A 23,593-nucleotide genomic window follows, 5' to 3' on the forward strand; every position below is an offset into this window, starting at 1 on the left:
GCTGGAGCCAAGACCAGTCTGCCACCACCAGCTCAGGGTGGTGCGGTAACATCAACACATCCCATGCACGGTGAGTCCACAAGCTCACGTCACCCCCCTGCCCTCCAACTGTACTGGTGCCCAAACCGGTCAGCCGTTTGGCTCTCCTCACCAGGCCAAGCCCAACACCTTTCAAAAACCTTCTAGAAGAAAAAGGGTTGGGTTTTATACCCCAATTTTCTCTACCTCAAGGAGAATCAAACCAGTTTACAATCATCTTCCCTTCCCCTCCCCACAACAGACACCCTATGAGGTAGGTGAGGCTGAGAGAGTTCGCAGAGAACTGTGACTAGCTCTAGGTCAGGGGAAACCAACCTGGTTCACCAGATTACAGTCCATTGCTCTTGTGGAAGAGTGGGGAATTGAACCCAGTTCTCCAGATTAGACTCTGCCGCTCATGTGGAGGAGTGGGGAATCGAACCTGGTTTCCCAGATTACAGTCCGCTGCTCCTAACCACTATACCACGCTGGCTCTAGAGCTCCAGAGAAAAATGTTTGTCAGGGAAGCCCTGTGTATATGGCTTGGGGTGCCCAACTGAGGCCGCGCACTCCATTCATGACTGAAGAGCTTCACAGTATTGCTGCAGGCACATTGAGCACTCCACTCAGCGCATGCCCCAGCATTCCCCATGGCTTGCACATCGCAGGGGACAGCCAGCCGAGGGCTAACTGACCGCCTAGCAAGAAGCGGATAGCTTGCCTGACGTTTGCGGGTTTTCTCATGGAGCAACCCTGAGGATCGCTCAACTGTGAGGAAACCACCCCCTCCTTTAGCAAAACACAGCCCTGGAAAGTTATCCCAATTCTGGACCAAGAGGATGTGAAAGCGGCAACGTACGATGCAGATGATGATGAAGAAGAAGAGTTGTTTTTTTATATCCCAACTTTCTCTACCACTTAAGAGAGAATCAAACTGGCTTACAATCACCTTCCTTTCCCCTGCCCAAAACAGACATCCTGTGAGGCAGGTGGGGCTGAGAGAGCTGTGACTAGCCCAAGGTCACCCAGTTGGCTTTGTGTGTAGGAGCAGGGAAACTAACCCAGTTCACCATTTTAGCCTCCGCTGCTCATGTGGAGGAGTGGGGAATCAAACCCGGTTCTCCAGATCAGAGTCCACCGCTCCTAACCACTACACCATGCTGGCTCTCTGCTCAGCCCTTCTCGGGATTTCTCTTTGTAGCCCACACTGTCTGTGCCCACCTGCTGAGTTTTGCGAAGACCCCGTTTTCACACCGTCCTTCTTGAGGGCGCCTCCGCAGGGTGCTGGCTTCCCTCTGGCCTGCTGCTGCTCCTCCTTCCTCTCTCTCTCCTTGTGCTTCTTAAGCTTCTTCTTGGTTTTCGAATGCAAGCCGTAACCGTGCCGGCCCGGCTGGGCATAGTTCTTAGCCGGCCGAGCTGCCGCCAGCCTCTCGGCCGGCTCTGGCAGCTCAAAGTCTTTGTTGCTGTGGCTCACGTCGTTCCCGATGTCGGCCAGGGGGTCGTGAGGTCTCGGCGGCTCCAGGGGCGGCAAAAGGGAGTTGGAGCTTACTGAATTCACTGCCGTTGGCAAGGAGGCCTCCTTCCCATTGGCGGAGTTCAGCTTGCCGTTGAAAACGGGTGGAGTCCTTTGGGTAAAGTGAGAGATCCGTGGCTTCTTGCTGGCGAGGGGGTCAATGAATTCTGACGGCTGAGATCGCTTCTGGAAGAAGGCGACAGAAATAAACACTGAGAACTGACAAACAAACATGAAAGCTCCCTTAATCTGAATAAGAACATAAGAGAGGCCTTGCTGGATCAGACCCAGGCCCATCAAGTCCACAAGTCTGTTCACACAGTGGCCAACCAGGTGCCTCTAGGAAGCCCCCAAACAAGACGTCTGCAGCAGCATTGTCCTGCCTGTGTTCCGCAGCACCTCATATAATAGACCTGCTCCTCTGATCCTGGAGTGAACAGGTGTGCACCGTGACTAGGATCCATTTTGACTAGTAGCCATGGATAGCCCTCTCCTCCATGAACATATCCGCTCCTCTCTTAAAGCCCTCCAAGCTGGCAGCCATCACCACATCCTGGGGCAGGGAGTTCCACAACTGAACTAAGCGTTGTGTGAAGGAATACTTCCTTTTGTCTGTTTTGAATCTCTCACCCACCAGCTTCAGTGGATGACCCCGTGTTCTAGTATTATGAGAGAGGGAGAAAAGTTCGCAAAAAAGTTCGCAAAAGTTCAAAAACCCTTGGTCCATCAAGATCAGTCTTGTCTACTCTAACAGACAGCGGCTCTCCAGGGTTTCAGGCAGGGGGTCTTTCCCATCACCTACTACTTCATCCTTACTGGAGATGCTGGGCATTGAATCTAGGGCCTTCTGCATGCCAAACATATATACTACTGAGCCACGGCCCCTTCCCTAAGGGAGCTTTGGCTCATGCAAGCTGACACCCCGGATAATTTTTTTTAAATGTTCAAGGCTGTTTAATGTTTACTGCAGCACTTTTGGGTTTTAATAGTAAATAATTATAACTGTCAAATAGTCAAAACAGCCTCCTCTTCGTGCAGTCAACAATAGTCAGAAACCGGCGATGTCACAAGCAAGAATCCGTCTTTCAAACACCGTCCAACAACGCAGTCCTAAGCAAAGTTACACCCCTCCAAGCCCAAAAGACTTAGAAAGGCACAAGTCTGGATTGTGCTGCAGCTCTCTGTGGACCAAGAGCTCCTGCCTGTGACCCAGGAGATCACAGCAAATCTATAACTCTGGATATGGAGGTAAAGTTCAAAGTAACATTGAACCTCTCAGTAATTATCATATATGATTCAGGCACCCTTCTTGCTGGAGCCAGCAGGGACCGCAGAATGGGGTGCTCTGTCGTACCTGCTGTGCCGCTGGAGAAGAAGATCTGGGCCACCGTTCCCGCTGTCTCTTGTTTTTAAATTAGACTTCTATCCTGCCCTTCACCCAGAGAATGCTCACAGCTTTCATTGGAAAGAGCTACTGCTCACAAAGTCTCTCTCTTTCCCTCAACAGCATGCGGTGGTTGTAAGGTCCATTCATGGACACAAGTGCCTACTTACGAAGGAGGGTTTAAAGAGCTGGCATAGCTGAAAGACAAGAAGCCCCCACCCCGAAAGAGCTAGCCAAAAGCCACCTGATGTAGCCGAGATTCAAACGTGGTTCTCGCCCTCCGCTGCAACGCTGTCTCTAAGCTGGAAGCCAGAGGCAAAGATAAAGAGTCTCTGTTGGGGTTGCCAGCTCGGGGTTGGCAAATACCTGGAGATTTTGCGGGTGGAGCCTGAGTAGGTTTGGGGAGGGACTTCAAATGGGGTGAATGCCATAGAGTCCACCTTCCAAAGCGGCCATTTTATCTGGGGGAACTGAGCTCTGCTGCCAGGAGATCAGTTGTAATAGCGAGAGTTCTCCAGCCACCACCCGGAGGTTGGCAACCCTAGTCTTTGTTAAAAGCTAGACTGATAGACTGCCGCTCTCCCCCCACCCCCATCCATGAGGGGTGTGACCCCTCCTGGCCCCCACACGCTTAGGAACTGCTCCTCGGCTCCATGGTTCCCAGCACGGCTAATAAAGAGCAGCCGAGCCTCCGCCACTTACCTGGGAAGGGGAAGAGGATAAACTTGCACCGTCTTTCGGTGGACTCAGAGCGGGGTTCTCCGGGGGACAGCTGGCGTTCTGCGGCTGGCAGAGTTTCCTGAAGGGACAGAAGCAGGACGGGGGGAGGGGGATCAGACCCTGGGTTTGACAAAGCAAGTTGCCAAATTCCATGGCAATGTGATAGGAAAGTCAAAATAATAATAATAATAATAATAATTATTATTATTATTCAGGGTTCAGTTCTGGTCTGGACTCTGCCTGCCTTCCACTTGGGTTTGGTTCTGGTTCAGACAAAATTCAGTCGCTGTCACTCATAGAATCATAGAGTTGGAAGGGACCACCAGGGTCATCTAGTCCAACCCCTGCACAATGCAGGAAATTCACAACTACCTCCCCCCACATCCCCAGTGACCCCAACCCTCCCCCCGCCATGCAGGATCACACCATCAAAGCACTCCCGACAGATGGCCATCTAGCCTCTGCTTAAAGACCTCCAAAGACGGGTACTCCACCACCCTTCGAGGCAGCACATTCCACCATCGAACAGCCCTCACCGTCAGAAAGTTCTTCCTAATGTTTAGGTGGAATCACTTTTCTATTAGTTTAAATTCATTACTCCGTGTCCTAGTATCTGGAGAAACAGAGAACAAACTAGTTCCCTCATCAACATGACATCCCTTCAAATCTTTAAACATGGCTATCATGTCTCCCCTCAACCTTCTCTTCTCCAAACTAAACAAACCCAACTCCCTAAGTCTCTCCTCATAGGGCATGGATTCCAGACCTCTGACCATTCTGGTCGCCCTCCTCCTCCTCATTATGGACACAAATGGGAATGTTTTGCAATATTAACTCCCATGACATCAACCCAGCAAGAAGCATCTTTTTCTTTGAGGACGGGCTTAGGTGGAAAACCTTTGAGGCTGCGCTTCACCCATTTTATTTCAGGAGGCCCTGAAAGGCTGTTCACCAGGGCTTTTGAAGGAGTTTGAACATCAAACATCTTTTAAAGTGGGGGGGGGTGAAGGGGGAGAGATTTGAGGCTGGCTATTTTCTTTTTGGTTTTAGCTAGGGATGTTTTTATCTGTTATTGTAAGCTGCCTTGAGTCACAAGGAAAGGTGGGATATAAATGTTTTAATAAATAATTAATCATGGTGAACACATGAAGCTGCCTTCTACTGAAGGTCCATCAAAGTCAGTCTTGTCTACTCAGACCGGCAGCGGCTCTCCAAGGTCTCAGGCAGGGGTCTTTCACTGTTAAAGGGACTACTTGCCCAGTCCCTTTAACTGGAGATGCTGGGGATTGAACCTGGGACCTTCTGCATGCCAAGCAGAGGCTCTACCACTGAGCCACGACCCCTCCTTTCTCTTGGAGAGGAGAAAGCCAGGAAGAGAAATAAAAAGTCACCCAAGCTGCAGTGGGGGTGGGGAGACGAGGGACAACAGCCGCCACTCCCGTTGGAAAATAAAAAAACAAAACAGGAGCATCTGGAAGGCTTCTAGGGAAGGCAGCAATGCGTGACTGAGTCCACACTTCAAGTATTTCTAGAATCACAGAATTGGAAGGGGCCACCAGGGTCATCTAGTCCAACCCCCTGCACAATGTAGGAAATTCACAACTACCTCCCCCCCCTACACCCCCAGTGACCCCTACTCCATGCCCAGAAGATGGTAAAAAAAAAAAAAAAAACCCTCCAGGATCCCTGGCCAATCTTGCCTGGAGGAAAATTGCTTCCTGACCCCAAAGTGGCGATCGGCACTACCCTGGGCATGCAAGAAAGGGCCCCGAGAGCCAAACACTGGTGCAACCCCTTCCTGCCCTCCCTCTTGTGATCTGCCCAAGTTCACAATCTGTGCTCTTTAACAACGCACATTTGCAGGCTGGTTCTTTCCCTGAAGCGTGGGGGAGAGGAACTGCCCCCTGCAACCACGATTCCCACCAACCCCTTCCTGAGCGGGAGAGCGCTCAACTTCCCATCATTTCAGCTGTGGCTTCTACTCCTTCCGCCTTTTTATTCTTGGTGGAAGGGAAACAAGCCCCCCCACCCCCCCGCCGCCCATTTTGTTTTCCTGGGCTCTAACACTTCCCTCGGCTGGGGAGCCCAGCTGGCTCGGAGACACGACGCTGTTGGTTTAAACAGGAGCCTGACATGCCAGGCGTCTTGCAAACCAATGCAAACATTCTCAGTGCCAGCTCAGAACTGAATGGAAAATTACGACGGACGGCATAAAATCTGACCTAAACTTTTTTTTTTTTTTTAAGAGAAGGAACAGAGATCCTCAGAGAAGCTCAACCCCCAAAGCCACACGCTCTGTGTTTCTTCCGCACAGGGGCACAGCAGACACAGAGAGCCACAGCTAGAGAGAGAAAGCGTGTGCGCATGTTGCAGTGGTGGTTGTGGGAGGTGTTCCAGTGGACAGAAAGGAGCCAGAGGGGCAGGTTTACCTGAACCTCTGAAGCTGCCTAAGATGGACAGCCAGTTCAATCTGGCCACGGTTCTTTGAGCTTGGCCGGAGAGGCTCTGGCCTGCGCTAGCATGTGCGTCTCCTGCCCATGAAACAGGCGCTCTACTGCTGAGATGTGGGCCCCTCCACGACTAAGGAAAAGGAAACACCTCTGGATTTCTGCTCATTGCAACCTCAAGCTGCCATGGACCCAGTGAGACAATCTATCTAGCTCCGTACTCTGACAGCAATTCCCCGAGCTGCCAGGATGACTGGACCAAGGTCCTTCGGCGTGCCCTAACCACTGAGCGATCAGCCGTCCCCTCTGCACCTCCCACAAAAATCTGGGACGAGCTTCCTTGGATACAAGTACTTCCAACTCCACCGCCCGACTCCTCTCTTTAGCAATGGCAACCCAGGGGCCCTTCAAGGACAAGACTGTAATAATGGCAGAGAAGCTCCCCACAAAGAGAGCTGCTCCCTTCCTGCCTCCCCCCCCCCCCCGCACAATGCACAGCACACTGGAAGAGGGGCTCTTTGAGACCTGGGGAGGAAAAGTGAGGCGGCAGAGGACAGACCGGTCACCTAAGGGGATAACAGGACTGCAGCACATCAGAAGAGCATCAGAAGAGCCCTGCTGGATCAGACCAGTGAGGGTCCGTCTAGTCCAGCATCCTGCCTCTCAAAGTGGCCCAACTAGTTCCCCTGGAGGTCCAGCTACAGAGCATAGAGGCAGAGGCATTCATAAGAACATCAGAAGAGCCCTGCCTGGATCAGGCCAGTGAGGGTCCATCCAGCAGGACCCTCACACACTGGCCAACCAGTTCCTCTTGAAGTCGAGGCCTTCCCCTGATAAGATCAGAAGAGTTCTGCTGGATCAGACCAGTGAGGGTCCGTCTAGTCCAGCATCTTGTCTCACACAGCAGCCAACTGGTTCTCCGGAGGTCCAACTACAGAGGTCGAGGCCTTCCCCTGATGCTGTCTCCTGTCACTGGCATTTAGAAATTGACTGCCTCAGAACGTGGAGGTTCCCTTCAGTCACTAGGGCTCGCGGCCACTGACAGACCTCTCCTTCCATGAATCTGCCTAACCCCCCTTTCAAAGCCAGCTGTCTATACCTGTGGCCATTACCAAGTCTTCTGGCAGTGTCAGACAGAGGATCCCATTTTGGAGTATCCACTCCCCCCAGGCCAAAAAAGCCAGCTCGCACACTGAATGTAGTACAGCAGGAAGAGGGCAGGTCTTGTTTTTAAGTGTGAAGCCAGAGTCCACTGCTCTGCATCTGGCAGTGCCCAACCCCTTCCGTTCAGCCACTCCTGCACGCGTGAACCAGGCCAACAAGAGCATGGTCTAGATAGGACTCCAGCTACTCGCGCCTCAGAGTCCAGTTACTCCCAGTGACGACCCACAGAGGCTTCGGAGCACATAAAACGAACAACAACAAGGAGGTCCCAATCCCGAGACAGACACTGGATCTACTACCGGAAAGGAAACCTTTTTTTAAGCAGCAGCTGGTCCCCTTCCGAGTACCCGGGCCAGTCTTTCTGCACTTCTTTGTAGAGGCAGTCCTTCAGGGTACACGTCCCGTCTTTAGTGTTCACATTTGCGACCTGTAAGGGGCGGGGAAGAGAAAGCAGGTTAACAGAAAAGGTGAGAAATGCTGACGAATTCCGGGAGGAAGCTACGTTGACCAGACGTGCACGGTGGCTGTCTGTCAACACTGTGAGCTAGAATAAGTCCCGGGGCTGAACAGGTCTCACGTGTCTGTGGCAGCCATCACCCCGTGCAGCATTCAGAATCCCCCCAAAATGTGCTGCTTGCATTTGTATCACAAACAAGCCCTTCCCGTTCCCAACACACCTCTTAGCAGGAAGGAAGAAAGCACTGCTAAAAAGGGAACCGTGGACTTTGGGGAAGGCATCATACTTTATCAGGTCTCAGAACTGGGGGGGGGGGGGACACACATCCTGAAAAAGGGAGCCCGCATGGTGTAGTGGTTAACAGCAGTGGTTTGAAGCGGTGGACTCTGATCTGGAGAATCTGGGTTTGATTCCCCACTCCTCCATGTGAGCGTCGGAGGCTAATCTGGTGAACTGGGTTGGTTTCCCCACTCCTACACATAAAGCCAGCTGGGTGACCTTGGGCTAGTCACAGCTCTCTTGGAGCTCTCTCAGCCTCACCTCCCTCACAGGGTGTCTGCTGTGGGGAGGGGAAGGGAAGGTGATGGTAAGCCAGTTTGATTCTCCCTTAAGTAATAGAGAAAGTCAGCATATAAAAACCCAACTCTTCTTCTTTTAAATGCTCAGAGCCAGAGAGACGTAGTTGGGCCAAGCATGTTTTCTGTACTTCCCAATGGCTCAGGACAGGGGGCCCTCCTGTAGTCTTATTATTTCCAAAAGTTTCAAAATTTCCAGTTGCCCAGCTGGATCAGGCCAGGGTGAAATTGCTTAGTGCCCCATTTCCTAACAGCACAAACAGTGAGAGGCTTCAGGAAACAATGTGCAAACAGGGCACGAAAGCTGTGCCACCAGTATTCAGAGGTATGCTGCTGCTGCTCAAGGAGGCTCCATTAAAACTAACACACCAAAGGGTGACCAGCTTCTGCAAAGGTGTGACCAAAGGGTGACCAACTTCTCCCTCCTCTGAAGGCCCCCTCTGGACTGCAGGGGAAGGGGGAGGGGGCATTTTGACGAGATGCCAAGCACAGACCAACCTGCTGCAAGAGACTGTCCAGGGAATCCTTGTCTGGCTGAGCCAGGCCGTCCTTCTGCAGCCGCAAGATCAGCTCCGGTTTCGTGTAGGTTTTCAGGGCCAGCAGATGCATCAGCCGGTCTCTGAAGGGCCGCTGGGACACGGCGCTGTTCCCTTTCCGGATGGCGCTGGCCAGGTTGACGGGCGTTGGCCGCTTCCGCGAGGGCACCGTGTCCGAAGCTCCCGGGGCCGGCCTGCGCATCTGGACCTTCTTGCCTAAGGGTTGGGGGTAGCGGGGGGGGGGGGGGGAGGAAGAGAGAGAGAGATAAGAGAGGATGCCAACATTTGGCCAAAAGCAGCACTCGACCCAGGTCTGCCGAAAGTGATGGAGCTGGGTGGCCCACCGACGCCAGGGCTTCCCTTCAAGCCCCGGAGCAGATGCAGGAGGAAAATGTACTAAGTACGCATCTAATCCTTTACCCCACCCTTCCTCCCAGGAGTCATGCTGAGAAAAAAGAGGTGGGTTAGGCTGAGAGTGTGCATCAGGTCCAAGGCCCAGTCCGCTAAATATCCAAACGGGGATTTGAACCCAGGAATCCCAAATCACAGTCCAGCACTGACCTCTTCACTGCACTGGCTCTCAGAAGGAGAGAAGTAGAAGAGTTGGTTTTTATATGCTGACTTTCTCTACCACTTAAGGGAGAATCAAACCGGCTGACAATCGCCTTCCCTTCCCCTCCCCACAACAGAAACCTTGTGAGGTAGGTGGGGCTGAGAGAGCTTTAAGAGAGCTGTGACTAGCCCAAGGTCACCCAGCTGACTTCATGTGGAGGAGCGGGAAATCAAACCCGGTTCTCCAGACCAGAGTCCACCGCTCCAAACCACCACTCTTAACCACTACACCATGCTGGCTCTGAGAGTTATTAGGCTAAAGAAGTGCTAAATGCATGAAATGGCTTTTCTGTCCTGGACCTTTATCATAGTCCCTTCGTTTAATCTTTGGTTCATTTTGGATAATGAACAACATTGGGGTGTTGCATTTGGCATGCCTTCTAGGAGGTAAAACCTATCCAGCCATAGAAGGGAGTTGCTGCTTCATGTTGAACTCTATCTGAAATTTTGTCTGAATAGCCTACAAGTTTTGAATTATTGCAGAAACCATGATGTGAGATTATTTATGTTAAAGAGAAGAGGTTGGGCAGAGAGAAAGAATGAGGATTCTGAGAAAATGGCAGGAGGGAAAATGGGTTAAGAAGGCCCATCCCCCACCCCCCACCCCCACACACTGCTCTTCTAGAACTGCTCTGCAGGAAGCAAACAAAACCTCCGTCTATGACCTTCCTGCCTTGGGCAAGAAGTCCGGCCAGAACAGGTGCTTAAATATTAAATCCTTCCACTTAAAGCAAACAAACAAAGGGTGCGTGTGCGCACTTGCCTTGTGTGGATTACTCAATGGCTGCAGGAACAGCTAGATTCAAATCCAGGAACACCTGAGAGACCCAACAAGATTTTCGGGGTGTCAGCTTTCGACAGTCAAAGCTCCAGCTGCCAGACGTGGTGTTGTCTGGGTATCTGATGAAGGGAACTTTGCCTTTCAAAAGCCGACACCCCGAAAATCTTGTTGGGTCTCCCAGGTGCTCCTGGACTCAGATCTACACCTGTTCGACCACAGAGCAACACGGCTCCCCTCTGAAGCAACTGCTGTAGCCATTGGAAGAGATATGCCCAAAGAGAGCCAGCGTGGTGTAGTGGTTCAGAGCAGTGTCTTGGAGCGGTGGACTCTGATCTGAAGGACTGGGTTCGATTCCCCACTCCTCCACAAGAGCGCCGGATGCTAATCCGGAGAAATGGGTTTGATTCCCCACTCCTCCACATGAAGCCAGCTGGGTGACCTTGGGCTAGTCACAGCTCTCTTAGAGCTCTCTCAGCCCCACCTACCTCCCAGGGTGTCTGTTGTGGGGAGGGGGAGGGAAGGTGATTGTAAGCCGGTTTGAGTCTCCCTTAAGTGGTAGAGAAAGTCGGCATAGAAAAACCAACTCTTCTTCTTCAAAATCACAGTATGTGAGCCTAAATCAGACCCTGAACATCTCCAAGAGCAGGCGGGGGGGGGGGATTTAAAAGGCAGAGGGCTCCCCACAGGAGGGCCTTCCTCCTTCCTGCTCCCGCCCCTCTTGCTCTTATCAAGTTCTCTCGGCAAGAGAAGCTTTTTGGTGCGACAAAATCTGCAGATGTTAAATAAAACCACAGGACAGGAAGGACCATGCATGCACGTGTGTGCGCATGGGGGGGGGGCTCTACTTGTAACCCGTTAGCTCACAAAAGTCCCTTTCAGAATGTTCCTGACTACACAGGCCCCAACCGAAACCTGCCCTAAATATCATCTTGCCAAATGTGCATCTTTCCCCACGCCCCCACACACCCCTACACAAGGGCTGTGGACATGTTCACGGAGGAGAGGGTTATCCATGGCTACTAGTCAAAATGGCTACTAGTCATGATGCATCCCTATTCTCTCCAGTGTCAGAGGAGCAGGCCTATTCTATTTGGAACACAGGCAGGACAATGCTGCTGCAGTCGTCTTGTTTGGGGGCTTCCTAGAGGCCCCTGGTTGGCCACTGTGTGAACAGACTGCTGGACTTGATGGCCCTGGGTCTGATCCAGCAGGGCTTTTCTTATATTCTTATGCAAGGGCTATCCATGGCTACCAGTCATGATGCATACCTATTCTCTACAGTATCAGAGGAGCTTGCCTATTTATTAGGTGCTGTGGAACACAGGCATGATAATGGTGCTGCAGTCGTCTTAGTTTTGTGGGCTTCCTAGAGACACCTGGTTTGGCAACTGTGACTGCTGGACCTGATGGACCTTGGTCTGATCCAGCAGGGCCTTTGTTATGTTCTTAAAAGTACTGCTGCACATGCACCCTTCACAACCCCTCTTGCTTCACTTGCAAGCATCATTCTGGTGGCTGGCTTCAAACAGGACACCCTCCCATTGTTCAGAAAGCTAAGCAAGAGGCAGCTTTCCCCGTTCCCAAGCGTCCCCCGCCCTCTTAAGCGAGGCTTGCGACCCACCGTGCAGGGCTCAGAAGCTGCACCCCCCCTCACCTACCGACGTAAGGGCCTCCAGGTTTGATAACGATGGCGCTTCTGCTCCGAGTCTCCTCCTCAGCCAGGGCCATGCTCTGCTTGGCCTTCTGGTACGAATCGTCGGTGGCACAGACGGTGATTTTATCCTGGATGCTCCCGAGGCAATCCAGCTGGATGTCCCCATCGCTACAGAACGAAAAAATAAAATAAAATGACAAACAAGAAAACAGGCAGAAGGGGAGACTCTAGGGTAGGGGAGGGTGCCGATATAAACGTAGCTGCACATCCTGGACATCAGAGCAGCCACACTGGACCACAACAGAGGCACGCCTGGCCCAGCACCCTTGAAGCCAGCTGGGGCAGAGACATTCCCCGGCAACTGGCTCTCAGGGGCCTTTGCACATGGAGCCTCCCCTCCAGAAGAAGCAGCTGATGAGTAGGCTCCCGCATGGGCTCTCCAAGGCCCACTCACCTGGACACATATTGCTGGATGCAGTCGAAGCTCCCCTGGGGGCTGTCCTTGCCAATGTGGGAGAGATAGAACGAGAAGGTCCGGGCTTCCGTCAGACAGTCCGGCCTGGGTATCGAGATGTGCTGTTTGGAAGAGGAGGAGAAGGAGGGCTGCTTAGGGAAGGCCGCCGTTCCCGACTTTCAGCACAGAAAGAAGAAGCAAAGCAAGAGAAGCAGGGAGTGATCCTGATCGTTTATGGCCAGGAGGGACTCAGAGAAGCCACCATGCACCACCTCGCCTGTTACCGCTGGGCACTGCCTGGCAACCGCAGAGTAAGTTCTGGGCAGAAAAAGGCCTTTTCCAACCGCCTGCACATGGATCTTTGTGCACATGGAATGATCCGGGAACTTTCCACCATGCAGAGAATGTGCCAGGCCACAGAGATAGGACCCCCCACCCCGCCTCAGTTACTGCATGTGTCCATGGGGGAATGTCTGAACTATACCTATTCATTTTCTTGCAACAGAATCATCCTGTCTGAACAGCACAGAATTGGAAGGAGGGAGAACGCTGGGGCTCACCAAAAATATACTCTTATGACCATAAGGCCAGCAGCTGGGGAGAGGTGGGGGGCATGCTTTGATGCTTCCAAATGCCAAAAATCTCATAGAATCATAAAATTGAAAGGGACCACCAGGGTCATCTAGTCCAACCCCCTGCACAATGCAGGAAATTCACAACTACCTCCCCCCCTACACCCCTGGTGACCCAGAAGATGGCCAAGATGCCCTCCCTTCTCATGATCTGCCTAAGGTCGTAGAATCAGCATTGCTGACAGATGCCCATCTAGCCATTGCATAAAAACCTCCAGGGAAGGAGAGCTCACCACCTCCCAAGGAAGCCTGTTCCACTGAGGAACTGCTCTAACCACTAGAAAATTCTTCCTAATGTCTAGACGGAAACTCTTTTGATCTCTCCTAGCAGAAAGAAGGCTACAACAAGCCTTTGCTCCTGACAAGCTGGCTTTCCACGTGCGGGGAGTCTCCCCCGCAAACGCAGCCCCCAATCCCAGGGCGAGCATGTCCAGCTCGCAGGGCTGCCGGGCACTTGTCCCTGCGTCACGGCGCAGACTGAAACAGGGGCCTGGCGCTTTTGTGGAATTTCTTTGACAGCCTCTCACCAAGCAGGTGCCCTCCAGGGAAACACCCGCAAGGCAGGAAAGGGTCACGCCACGCAGCCGCAAGTCCCCAATTAACATGTCCGTTAAGTCAGGCTCGTTTCGGTACTGGAGCAGATCTGGCCGAGAGAGCCCGGGGAGTATTTTTAACTCGACGCTCGAGGGACTCTGGGCTGCTCGGCAGAGGTGTGTGCGTGGGGGCTCTCCAAGGGCACCCAGATGCTGCTGCTGTTTATGCAGCCGCCACTTATAAATAGACCAGACCGCAGCTGCAACTTTTGCCTTTCTCACTAGCAATTGTTTGGAAAAAAAAATAGGTGCCACCACAGAGATTTTAAGAACATGCTCGGTTTCGAACAGCTGGTTCGAGAACTAGCCTTCCCGTTAAGAGAGTGGCCGGCCCGTTTCCTGGTGGAGATTCATCTCAGGACTAAAACGTTATTTTAAAAAAATGAAGAGAGAGGTCTGCTGAAGAGCCACCCGAGTTTCGGGGCTCTCTGACTGGCCAACCTGAGCCCGCGGCCCCATTTTGCTTCTGCCTTGGCTAGGATAGCACTCTTGCGGCAGACGCTAATCTGGTGAACCGGGCTGGTTTCCCCACTCCTCCACGTGAAGCCAGCTGGGTGACCGTGGGCTAGTCACAGCTCTGTCAGCCCCACCTACCTCACAGGGTGTCTGTTGTGGGGAGGGGAAGGGAAGGTGATGGTAAGTCGGTTTGATTCTCCCTTAAGTGGTAGAGAAAGTCGGCATACCAAAGCCAACTCTTCTTCTTCTGCGCTCCAGGGACTCAATGAGAGGAAGTCGTTAACACTGGAGACGCCAGGGCTTTAACCCAGGACTTTATCGTGCAATGCCAGGGCTCAGCCACTGAGCTCCAGGGCTTCAGGATGAGACTTCTGGCCCATCTGTCTCCACCTTGTCTCATCAGACCGGCAGCGGCTCACCAGGATCTCAGGCCCTTCTCAGCACGTGGGATCCTCTAACTGAAGACTGAACACATGAAGCTGCCTTATACTGAATTGGAACCTTGGTCACATCACAGTCAGTATTGTCTACTCAGACCGGCAGCAGCTCTCCAGGGTCTCAGGCTGAGGTCTATTCTCATCACCTCCTTGCCTGGTCCCTTTAACTGGAGATGCCAGGGATTGACCCTGGGACCTTCTGCATGCCAAGCAGATGCTCTATCACTGAGCCATGGCCCCTCCCCAAAACATGAAGCTGCCTTCTACTGAATCAGACCCTTGGTCCATCAAAGTCAGTATTGTCTACTCAGACCGGCAGCAGCTCTCTAGGGTCTCAGGCAGGGGTATTTCACATCACCTACTTGCCTGGTCCCTTTAACCTGAGATGCCGCCGGGGATTGAGCCCGGGACCTTCTACATGCCAAGCAGCCTGCGACAGCCCCTCCGCCTGTCGTTAGCCCCTCTCTCTTTGAGACACGGTCAAGACACGCCGGAGGGTTCCCCAGTCTCCCCCCTCATTCGGCACAGGTGAACTCACCCTCTCGCCAGGCCAGCGAGAGGCACGTCTGGGGCCAAATCTCTTTCTCGCCCCCTCCACCCTGTCCTCATTATCTACTCTGGGCAGGTTCACTTTAGCTGCCGCACTGCTGGATCTAAAGGCAGCCAGATCAGCGCAAGCGGATCTGGCAATATTAAGGAAATACTCTTCTCAACTCTTCGCCAAAAAGCCAAAGTCCATGCTGCACAAACATGGACCGAGTCACACGTGCCCGCTTGGCTTTGAGCGATTTACCCAGTCTTGGGGAGGGACCTAAAGTAGATGGGTTACTGAAGCACTGATGCCAGGAAACCCATGTCTCACTCTGGCCTCAGAGATTTCAACAGGGCCACCTGGACCTGTAACTACAGAACTCCAGAGGCCCCGATCACCCTGGGAGCCACGGAAGCAGAGAAACCGCATGGCTTAATTCCACATAATATTTTGGTTTGGTGCAGGTCGTGTGAGCCAAGGGGGGAATCTAGGTCTTGGGGGGGGGGGGAGGGTTCTTAAGCAGATATACACAAACGTGGTCATGCATTTAGGGACCGAGGACACAACTCTTGGGGGTGGTTGGCAAACACAGGGCTCAAAAGCGAGTGCTTGATGAGAAGGAGAGTATGAGAGTGTGTGTGCTTACTTAAATACATGAAGCTGCCTTATACCGAATCAGACCCTTGGTCCATCAGAGTCAGTATTGTCTACTCAGACCGGCAGCTGCTCTCCAGGGTCTCAGGTGGAGGTCTTTCACATCACCCACTTGCCTAGTCCCTTTAACTGGAGATGCTGGGGATTGAACCTGGGACCTTCTGCAAGCCAAGAAGATGCTCTACCACTGAGTTACAGCCCCACCCTACTGCAGCCCTGAATCCTCCATCCCCTCCCTCACGCACACACCTTTCCGTTGACCACTTCCTTTCCCTAGCCAGCCTGATCATAGGGCATGGCTTGGAATTCAGGCATTTTTCCATCCAAGCGTTTTCATCCCAACCTTCCTCATTAATATGCATGGTATTCCCATCCCCATCTTACAGTCACAACCACACTGTGAGGTAGAGGAGGTTGAGAGCATGTGACCAAGGGAGGGGGGGGAACCCACAATTGCCTCTTTTGAACCCATGACCCCAGGCAAATAGACCCTTCCCATTTAGAATCATAGAATTGGAAGGGATCACTAGGGTCATCTAATCCAACCCCCTGCACAGTGCAGGAAATTCACAGCTACCTCCCCCCCCCCACACCCAGTGACCCCTATTCCATGCCCAGAAGATGGCCAAGGTGCCCTCCCTCTCATGATCTGCCTACGGTCATCATAGAATCAGCACTGCTGACAGATGGCCATCTAGCTTTAAAACATCCAGGGAAGGAGAGCTCACCACCTCCTGAGGAAGCCTGTTCCACCGAGGAACCGCTCTGACTGTTAGAAAATCCTTCCTAATGTCTAGATGGAAACTCCTTTGGTTTAATTTCAACCCGTTGGTTCTGGTCTGACCTTCTGGGGCAGCAGAAAACAACTTGGCACCATCCTCTATATGACAGCCCCTCCAATACTTGAACATGGTTATCATATCCTCTCTCAGTTTTCTCCTCTTCAGGCTAAACATACCCAGCTCCTTCAACCTTTCCTCATAGGACTTGGTCTCCAGACCCCTCACCATCTTTGTTGCCCTCCTCTGTGTGTCGTGGCATCACGCAGGGTTGGTAACTCCTGTGTATCATTTGGTTGTGGTTATGGGGACCTGCATACAGCCCTGGCCCGTTGCATTTCCTCCCCCACCCTGTTATACTTTATAAAAAAAATCAACCTCAAAATCCAGGATAACCAACCGAGGCCCCTTTATCCAACTCACCCCTTGACTTCCTTGAAACTGGATCGAAGGTCTCAGCACCACAGAATCCTGCAAAAGAGAAGAGAGAGGCTTAGGCCGAGCCAGAGGGCTGTCTTCACAGCCTGGGTTTACTAAAAGCCCTGCTTTCTACAACTAAGAACACCGCTTCCCTGCAGAGACGCAGCGTGCCCGGGTCTGCTGGACTTTTCGGCCGAGACACACAAGCACCAAGGGGAGCAGCAAACGCCCCAGAAGTCTTACTTTGTATACTGACTGGGGAACTTCCTCTGTTTACTCAGTTTCTGGAGCAGTAGGCTCTGACCTGGAGAACCAGCTTTGATTCCCCACTCCTCCACATGAGTGACGGAGGCTAATCTGGTGAACCAGATTTGTTTCCCCACTCCTCCACATGAAGCCAGCTTGGTGACCTTGGGCTAGTCACAGCTCTCTCAGCCCCACCTGCCTCACAGGGTGTCTGTTGTGGGGAGGGGAAGGGAAGGTGATTGTAAGCCAGTTTGAGTCTCCCTTAAGTGGTAGAGAAAGTTGACGTATAAAAACCAACTCTTTTCTTCTTTTTTAACCAATATTTTATTCTTTACAGTTTTTGTTTTAATTTCCAAAAACAGTGAATTTATATTTTAATCCCTCCCTTCCAGCAGGGAGATGAGGGTGGCCTGCGTGCTTCTCCCTTCCTCTGCTTGAGCCTCACAGTCACTCCGTGAGACTGGTTTGCGGTGAGTGGAGATCGGAAGCCAAGTCTCTCCTGTTCTTCATGCGACACTCTAAGCGCTACATCAGCTGACCTGACCTGCAAGCTCGAGAAGTCGCACTGAAGGCCTGGCCGGTGGAAGTCTTACCCAAAATTAAACGTCCAGCCGCACCTTAAAGACTAACAACATCTTTTTCACTATCAGCTTCCATGAGTCTCAGACCACTTCGGCAGACAGAGACACATGACTGAAAATTGTCCTGGTCATAGTCTGATGAAACGTATTAAGAACAGCCAATTAAAATTTCTCGAAGTGGTCCTGCAGAGCTATTAGAGATTGTAGTGACTAAGGAAATCTAAGTCTCTGCTTAAACCAGGATGACGTACAAGAGTTTCATTTTCTGATGAGTTCTGACTCAGCATGTTCATATTGGATATCCCCCTTGAAGTTCCTGCTTTATAGAATACTGAAGTCTGTAATCGTCTGTCCAGTTGTCCCTTCTACCACCGAAGATTGTTCTATGCGCTTCGAAGCCCGTCTTTGCAGCCATGAGGACTAGAAAACCCCTTTTCTTAAAAAATAAAAAAGTTTCGCAGGAAGCTCAACCCTAACCCAGAAACTGCCTCTCTTTGCACTTCTGTGTACTACATAACCTCTGTACGCCCCTCTTTGTAAAAGACAGAAAGTGCTGATATTTGCAGTGAGAGAGAAAAAAGCCCGCTTCTCTATAAGGGGTGGGGTGGGGCTTACAAACAGTCTGAAAATCAGAAGAGCCCTGCTGGATCAGATCAGTGAGAGTCCATCTAGTCCAGCATCCCGTCTCACGCAGCGGCCGACCAGTTCCCCTGGAGGTCCAACTGCAGAGCATAGAGGCCGAGGCCTTCATAAGAACCTCAGACGAGCCCTGCTGGATCAGACCAGTGAGGCATTGGCTCCACTGACTTAACATGAGATGGCCCAGCGCTGCACAGAGAGGCTGGCAAGCTCTGCAGACAGGGGCTGAAGACAGATGCAGAACATGAAAGACGCAAACAGCACGCGGCGCCTCCAAAGCCCATGAGGGAGCTGGGCGCAGAGTCCCTCGGATCGTTACGAAAGCGCTGTGGTAACCGGCTCGTGGTCCCCCCCCTCGAGATGTCTCTGCAGAGTGCCGAGGCAGAAACGGGTGGGCTCGCGACACCAGGGCACACGTTTACCTCTGACGCTGTGCTGCGTTCGGCACAGCATGGAGCGAAGTGGAGAGATGGCCTTTTTGCCCAGGGAAGGCTCAGAGGGCTTCTTAACCTCCTTCCGCCACCCAGAGAGGTGTGCGTCTCCAGAGAGGCCAAGACACCCTCAACAAATAGAAAACCCTAAACCGACTGGGCAAAAGGTCTCCAAGCTTTTTTGCAAACTTGACAATTGTTGACAGCCAGCAACGTTTCAATTTCCAGGTGCAAGCCTGCAGGAATATCCCAGGCATTCTCCCACAGCAGGAGCCAATCCTAATTCCCAGGCCAGAATGAACATATAGGAAGCTGCCTCAGGCCAAGCCAGCCTCCAGAGCCACCTGGCCAAGTCCTCTCCTCTTTGTCAGAGCCGGGTCTTCCTCACGCAGGCCCTGTGCTCTTCCACTGAGCCCCGGCCCCTCAGGGCTGCTAAGAACTCAGCTGCTCACCTCTGCTTAAAAGCAGACCAAGCCACCTTATACCGAGTTAGACCGTCAGTCCATCTACCTCAAAGAGGTCTTGGATGGAGGAAGGCACTTCCCCAACACCTCTTAGGCTGAGATCACATGAACACATGAAGCTGCCTTCTTCTTGAATCAGACCCTTGACCCATTGAAGTCAGTACTGTCTACTCAGACCGGCAGCGGCTCTCCAGGGTCTCAGGCAGGGGTTGTTCACATCACCTACTTGCCTAGTCCCTTTAACTGGAGATGCCACTGGGTATTGAACCTGGGACCTTCTGCATGCCAAGCAGATGCTCGACCACTGAGCCACAGCCCCTCCCACGAACACACGAAGCTGCCTTATCCTGAATCAGACCCTTGGTCCATCAAAGTCAGTACTGTCTACTCAGACCGGCAGCGGCTCTCCAGGGTCTCAGGCAGGGGTCTTTCACATCACCTCCTTGCCTCATTTTAACTGGAGATGCCAGGGATTGAACCTGGGATCTTCTGCATGCCAAGCAGAGGCTCTACCACTGATCCATGGCCCCTCCCTTTTAACCGGAGTTGATTTAGCCTATGGCGTTCTGCACATAAAGGAAGCTGCCACAGCTGCCAATCACGGCTTGTAAAGCAGGCTGGGCGAGGCGGGCCTTTGCAGTCCCACCAGGAACTTGGGGCTATCCACAGCCTGAGGAGAAGACTGGGAGGCCCCCCCACAATCACTTTCCCTACCATGCGCTGCTGAAAGACTCTGAGGCAGAGTGAGCAACAGAGGGGTGGAGGAGCGGCTCCAGCGGGGAATGACTGTGAACGGTGAAGAGGCAGCTTGCTCTCGGTGCTATAACGAACTGTTTGCTGCTGGGGGTGGGGGGAAGAGGCGTTCACAATATCCAGGAGGCTTTGTGGGGCATGCCAAAAGGAGGACCCAAAGGAGGGCAGCCGCGGGGTCAGATGGCAGGGCACCTCGCTAATGGGCACCCTGGCGCCCCACCCAGGTGGTAATTAACTCCGGCTCTGAGCTCCTGGCAGCACGCGCGAGCTGCCGATCCCAGCCGGGACAGCTGAGCCAGCAGCGACTTGGGTCTCCTGGATTTCTCTGCAATCTCCTGCAGGAGGCTGAGCTGCCGGTTAGGGTTTTTGCATTCCAAGCAAAACCTTCCTCTTTTGTGGGTGTGGGCGGAGGGTGAGCCGCCGTGGCGCACTGCACAACACCCGCTTCCATTGCACATTCCTGCCTGGGAGTGAGGATTGTCGGAGGGGGCCCTCCTTGACAGCCCCACCAAATCAAATAAGTTCGTCTGGTTGGCACGCCGGAGAGGGCCTTTTCAGTGGCAGCCCCACGATTACGGAACAACCTCCACAGGGAGGTGCGCCTGGCCCTCACTGTCAATCTTCAGGAGGCAGTTGAAATACAGCTTTATTTAGGATCTGATCACCACACCTAAAAAAGGATATTACAGAGCTTGAGAAGGTGCAGAAAAGAGCAACCAAAATGATTAGGGGACTAGAGCAACTGTCCTATGGGGAGCGGTTAAGACGCTTAGGGCTGTTTAGCTTGGAAAGAAGGCGGCTGAGGGGAGACATGATAGAGGTCTATAAAATTATGCATGGTTTGGAGAGAGTGGTCAGGGAGATGTTTTTCTCCCTCTCCCATAATACTAGAACACGGGGTCATCTGCTAAAGCTGGAGGGTGAGAGATTCAAAACAGATAAAAGGAAGTATTTTTTCACACAACGCATAGCTAAATTGTGGAACTCCCTGCCCTAGGATGTGGTGATGGCTGCCAGCTTGGAGGGCTTTAAGAGGGGAGTGGACATATTCATGGAGGAGAGGGGTATTCATGGCTGTTAGTTAGAATGGATATTAGTCATGATGCATACCTATTCTCTCTAGCATCAGAGGAGCATACCTATTATTTTGGGTGCGGTGGAACACAGGCAGGATGGTGCTGCTACACTCGTCTTGTTAGTGGCTTCCTAGAGGCACCTGGTTGGCAGCTGTGTGGACAGACTGCTGTACTTGATGGGCCTTGGTCTGATCCAGCAGGGCCTTTCTTATGTTCTAACACACAGGCTCCTGTTGCAAACCGACCCACGGCTTTTCTAAACCACGTGTATTACAAATGACATGTGCAGCATAAAAAAACGCCTCGCTGGGTCAGACCAAGGGCCCCTGGAGTCCAGGGCCACAGTCCCCCACAGCGGGCAGCCAGGAGCCCTTTTGGTAATTCTCATGGCAGACAGGAAGAGGGTGGATGGCCCTCATCCTACCCTTCCCGTACAAGTACTTTGTTACGAGCTGAATGCCACCACCCGGGGGGGGGGGAGCTGAGATAGCTTCCTACTGTATCAGCAAGAATCACAGAATAATAGGGTTGGAAGGGACCACCAGGGTCATCTAGTCCAACCCCCTGCACATTGCAGGAAATTCATAACTATCTCCCCCACACACCCCCAGTGACCCCCTACTCCATGCCCAGAAGTTGGCCAAGGTGCCCTCCCTCTCATCATCTGCCCAAGGTCACAGAATCAGCACTGCTGACAGGTGGCCATCCAGCCTCTGCTTAAAAACCTCCAGGGAAGGAGAGCTCGCCACCTCCCGAGGAAGCCTGTTCCACTGAGGAACAGCTCTGACTGTTAGAAAGTTCTTCCTAATGTCTAGAGAAAATGCAGAGAGAACACCAAGCAAAGTCCATTGCCTGTTTGTTAGAATTTAAAGAACCACAGACAAAACATCGATAATCAGAGCCAAAAGTCACCAAAATAAAACTTTGCATTTATACCCCCATCTGAATCCTCAAGAGTGCCTCAGGTAACATTAAAAAGCCCCACAACAGCCCCGTCAGGGGTACCAGAGTTGTCCCTCTACTGAGCCCAAGGGAGCGGATGGCCCAAGAGTTTATAGCTGGGGTGACATTTGAAGGGTGGTGGTGGGAGGCTGGCAGCCTTGCCAATAAGGGACTTGAATGGTCACCTGCGGTGAATTAAGAACAGCCTCAGGGCAACCGGGGAGGGAAGCCACTGACGGTGGAAGGGAATTTCCTCCTTTTTGTGCGTCCCAGTCATTAACGGAAAGAGCATTTGCATGCGTTCAGCAAGACAAGGAGCAACTCCATGGGGGTCGCTCAGAAGTCCGCCCTCGCTGACTCAGGCAGGTCCGCAAACAGCACGTCTGCGCTTGAACACATGAAGATGCATTATACTGAATCGGACCCTTGGTCCATCAAAGTCAGTACTGTCTACTCAGACCGGCAGTGGCTCTCCAGGGTCTCAGGTGGAGGTCTTTCACATCACCTTCTTGCCTAGTCCCTTTAACTGGAGATGGCGGGGATTGAACCTGGGATCTTTTGCATGCCAAGCAGAGGCTCTACCACTGAGCCATGCCCCCTCCCCTCCTTGAGACACTCCGCAGGGGGAGAGAGGAGCCAGCTGCTAACCTGGACCTTACGCTCTTCCCCCCTTCTGAACAAAGCCAGAAGAGCTGCGGCAGAGAGAAAATGGGAGGCGTGTGAGGGGGGCCAGGCCAGCAGGGGGAACTCAGACCCGGGTAAAATACCAACAGTGCAAAGGAGCTGTACTGAGAGGGGCAGGGAGAGCTCTGGTGGTATCCCCAGTGGTAGCTCTGGCATTGCTCAACATCAGTGGTTCCCAAACTTTTCGGGCCACCGCCCCCTTGGTCCCACAAACTCAGCCCTGGCGCCCCTACACTATCCTATAAAAAGCATTATTCAAAATAGGGGTTTGCATGACTCACTAAAGGTAAAGGTCCCCTGTGCAAACACAGGATCATTCATGACCCATGGGGTGACGTCACATCCCGACGTTTACTAGGCAGACTTTGTTTTTACGGGGTGGTTTGCCAGTGCCTTCCCCAGTCATCTACACTTTACCCCCAGCAAGCTGGGTACTCATTTTACCAACCTCGGAAGGATGGAAGGCTGAGTCAACCTTGAGCCGGCTACCTGAAACGACTTCCGTTGGGATCGAACTTAGGTCGTGAGCAGAGCTTTTGACTACAGTACTGCAGCTTATCACTCTGCGCCACAGGACTCACTAAAGAAGATAATAACAATAAAATTTCAAAAAAGTAACATAGAATCAGAGTTGGAAGGGACCACCTGGGTCATCAAGTTCAACCCCTTGCACAATACAGGAAATTCACAACTACCTCCCCCCCCCCCACAACCCTAGTGACCAGAAGATGGCCAAGATGCCCTCCCTCTCATCATCTGCCTAAGGTCACAGAATCAGCATTGCTGACAGATGGCCATCTAACCTCTTCTTAAAAACCTCCATGGAAGGAGAGCTCACCACCTCCCGAGGAAGCCTGTTCCACTGAGGAACCGCTCTGTTAGAAAATTCTTCCTAATGTCTAGACAGAAACTCTTTTGATTTAATTTCAACCCATTGGTTCTGGTCCGGACTTCTTGGG

General features: G+C 52.4%; 1 protein-coding gene across 1 annotated transcript in view; it reads right to left on the bottom strand.

Moving 5' to 3' along the window:
• The window catches only part of ELL (elongation factor for RNA polymerase II), a 47,149-nt gene that overhangs the window by 9,706 nt on the left and 13,850 nt on the right, over window positions 1-23,593 (bottom strand). The window contains exons 2-8 of the mRNA XM_056867514.1: window positions 16,822-16,869; window positions 12,316-12,437; window positions 11,866-12,029; window positions 8,777-9,030; window positions 7,546-7,673; window positions 3,618-3,714; window positions 1,240-1,717 (exon numbers count right to left, since the gene is read on the bottom strand). Of these exons, the coding sequence (XP_056723492.1) occupies window positions 1,240-1,717; window positions 3,618-3,714; window positions 7,546-7,673; window positions 8,777-9,030; window positions 11,866-12,029; window positions 12,316-12,437; window positions 16,822-16,869 (1,291 nt within the window). The remainder of the gene's footprint in view (window positions 1-1,239; window positions 1,718-3,617; window positions 3,715-7,545; window positions 7,674-8,776; window positions 9,031-11,865; window positions 12,030-12,315; window positions 12,438-16,821; window positions 16,870-23,593) is intronic.

This window comes from Euleptes europaea, chromosome 2 (genome assembly GCF_029931775.1).
Source record: "Euleptes europaea isolate rEulEur1 chromosome 2, rEulEur1.hap1, whole genome shotgun sequence".
Taxonomy (NCBI): domain Eukaryota; kingdom Metazoa; phylum Chordata; class Lepidosauria; order Squamata; family Sphaerodactylidae; genus Euleptes; species Euleptes europaea.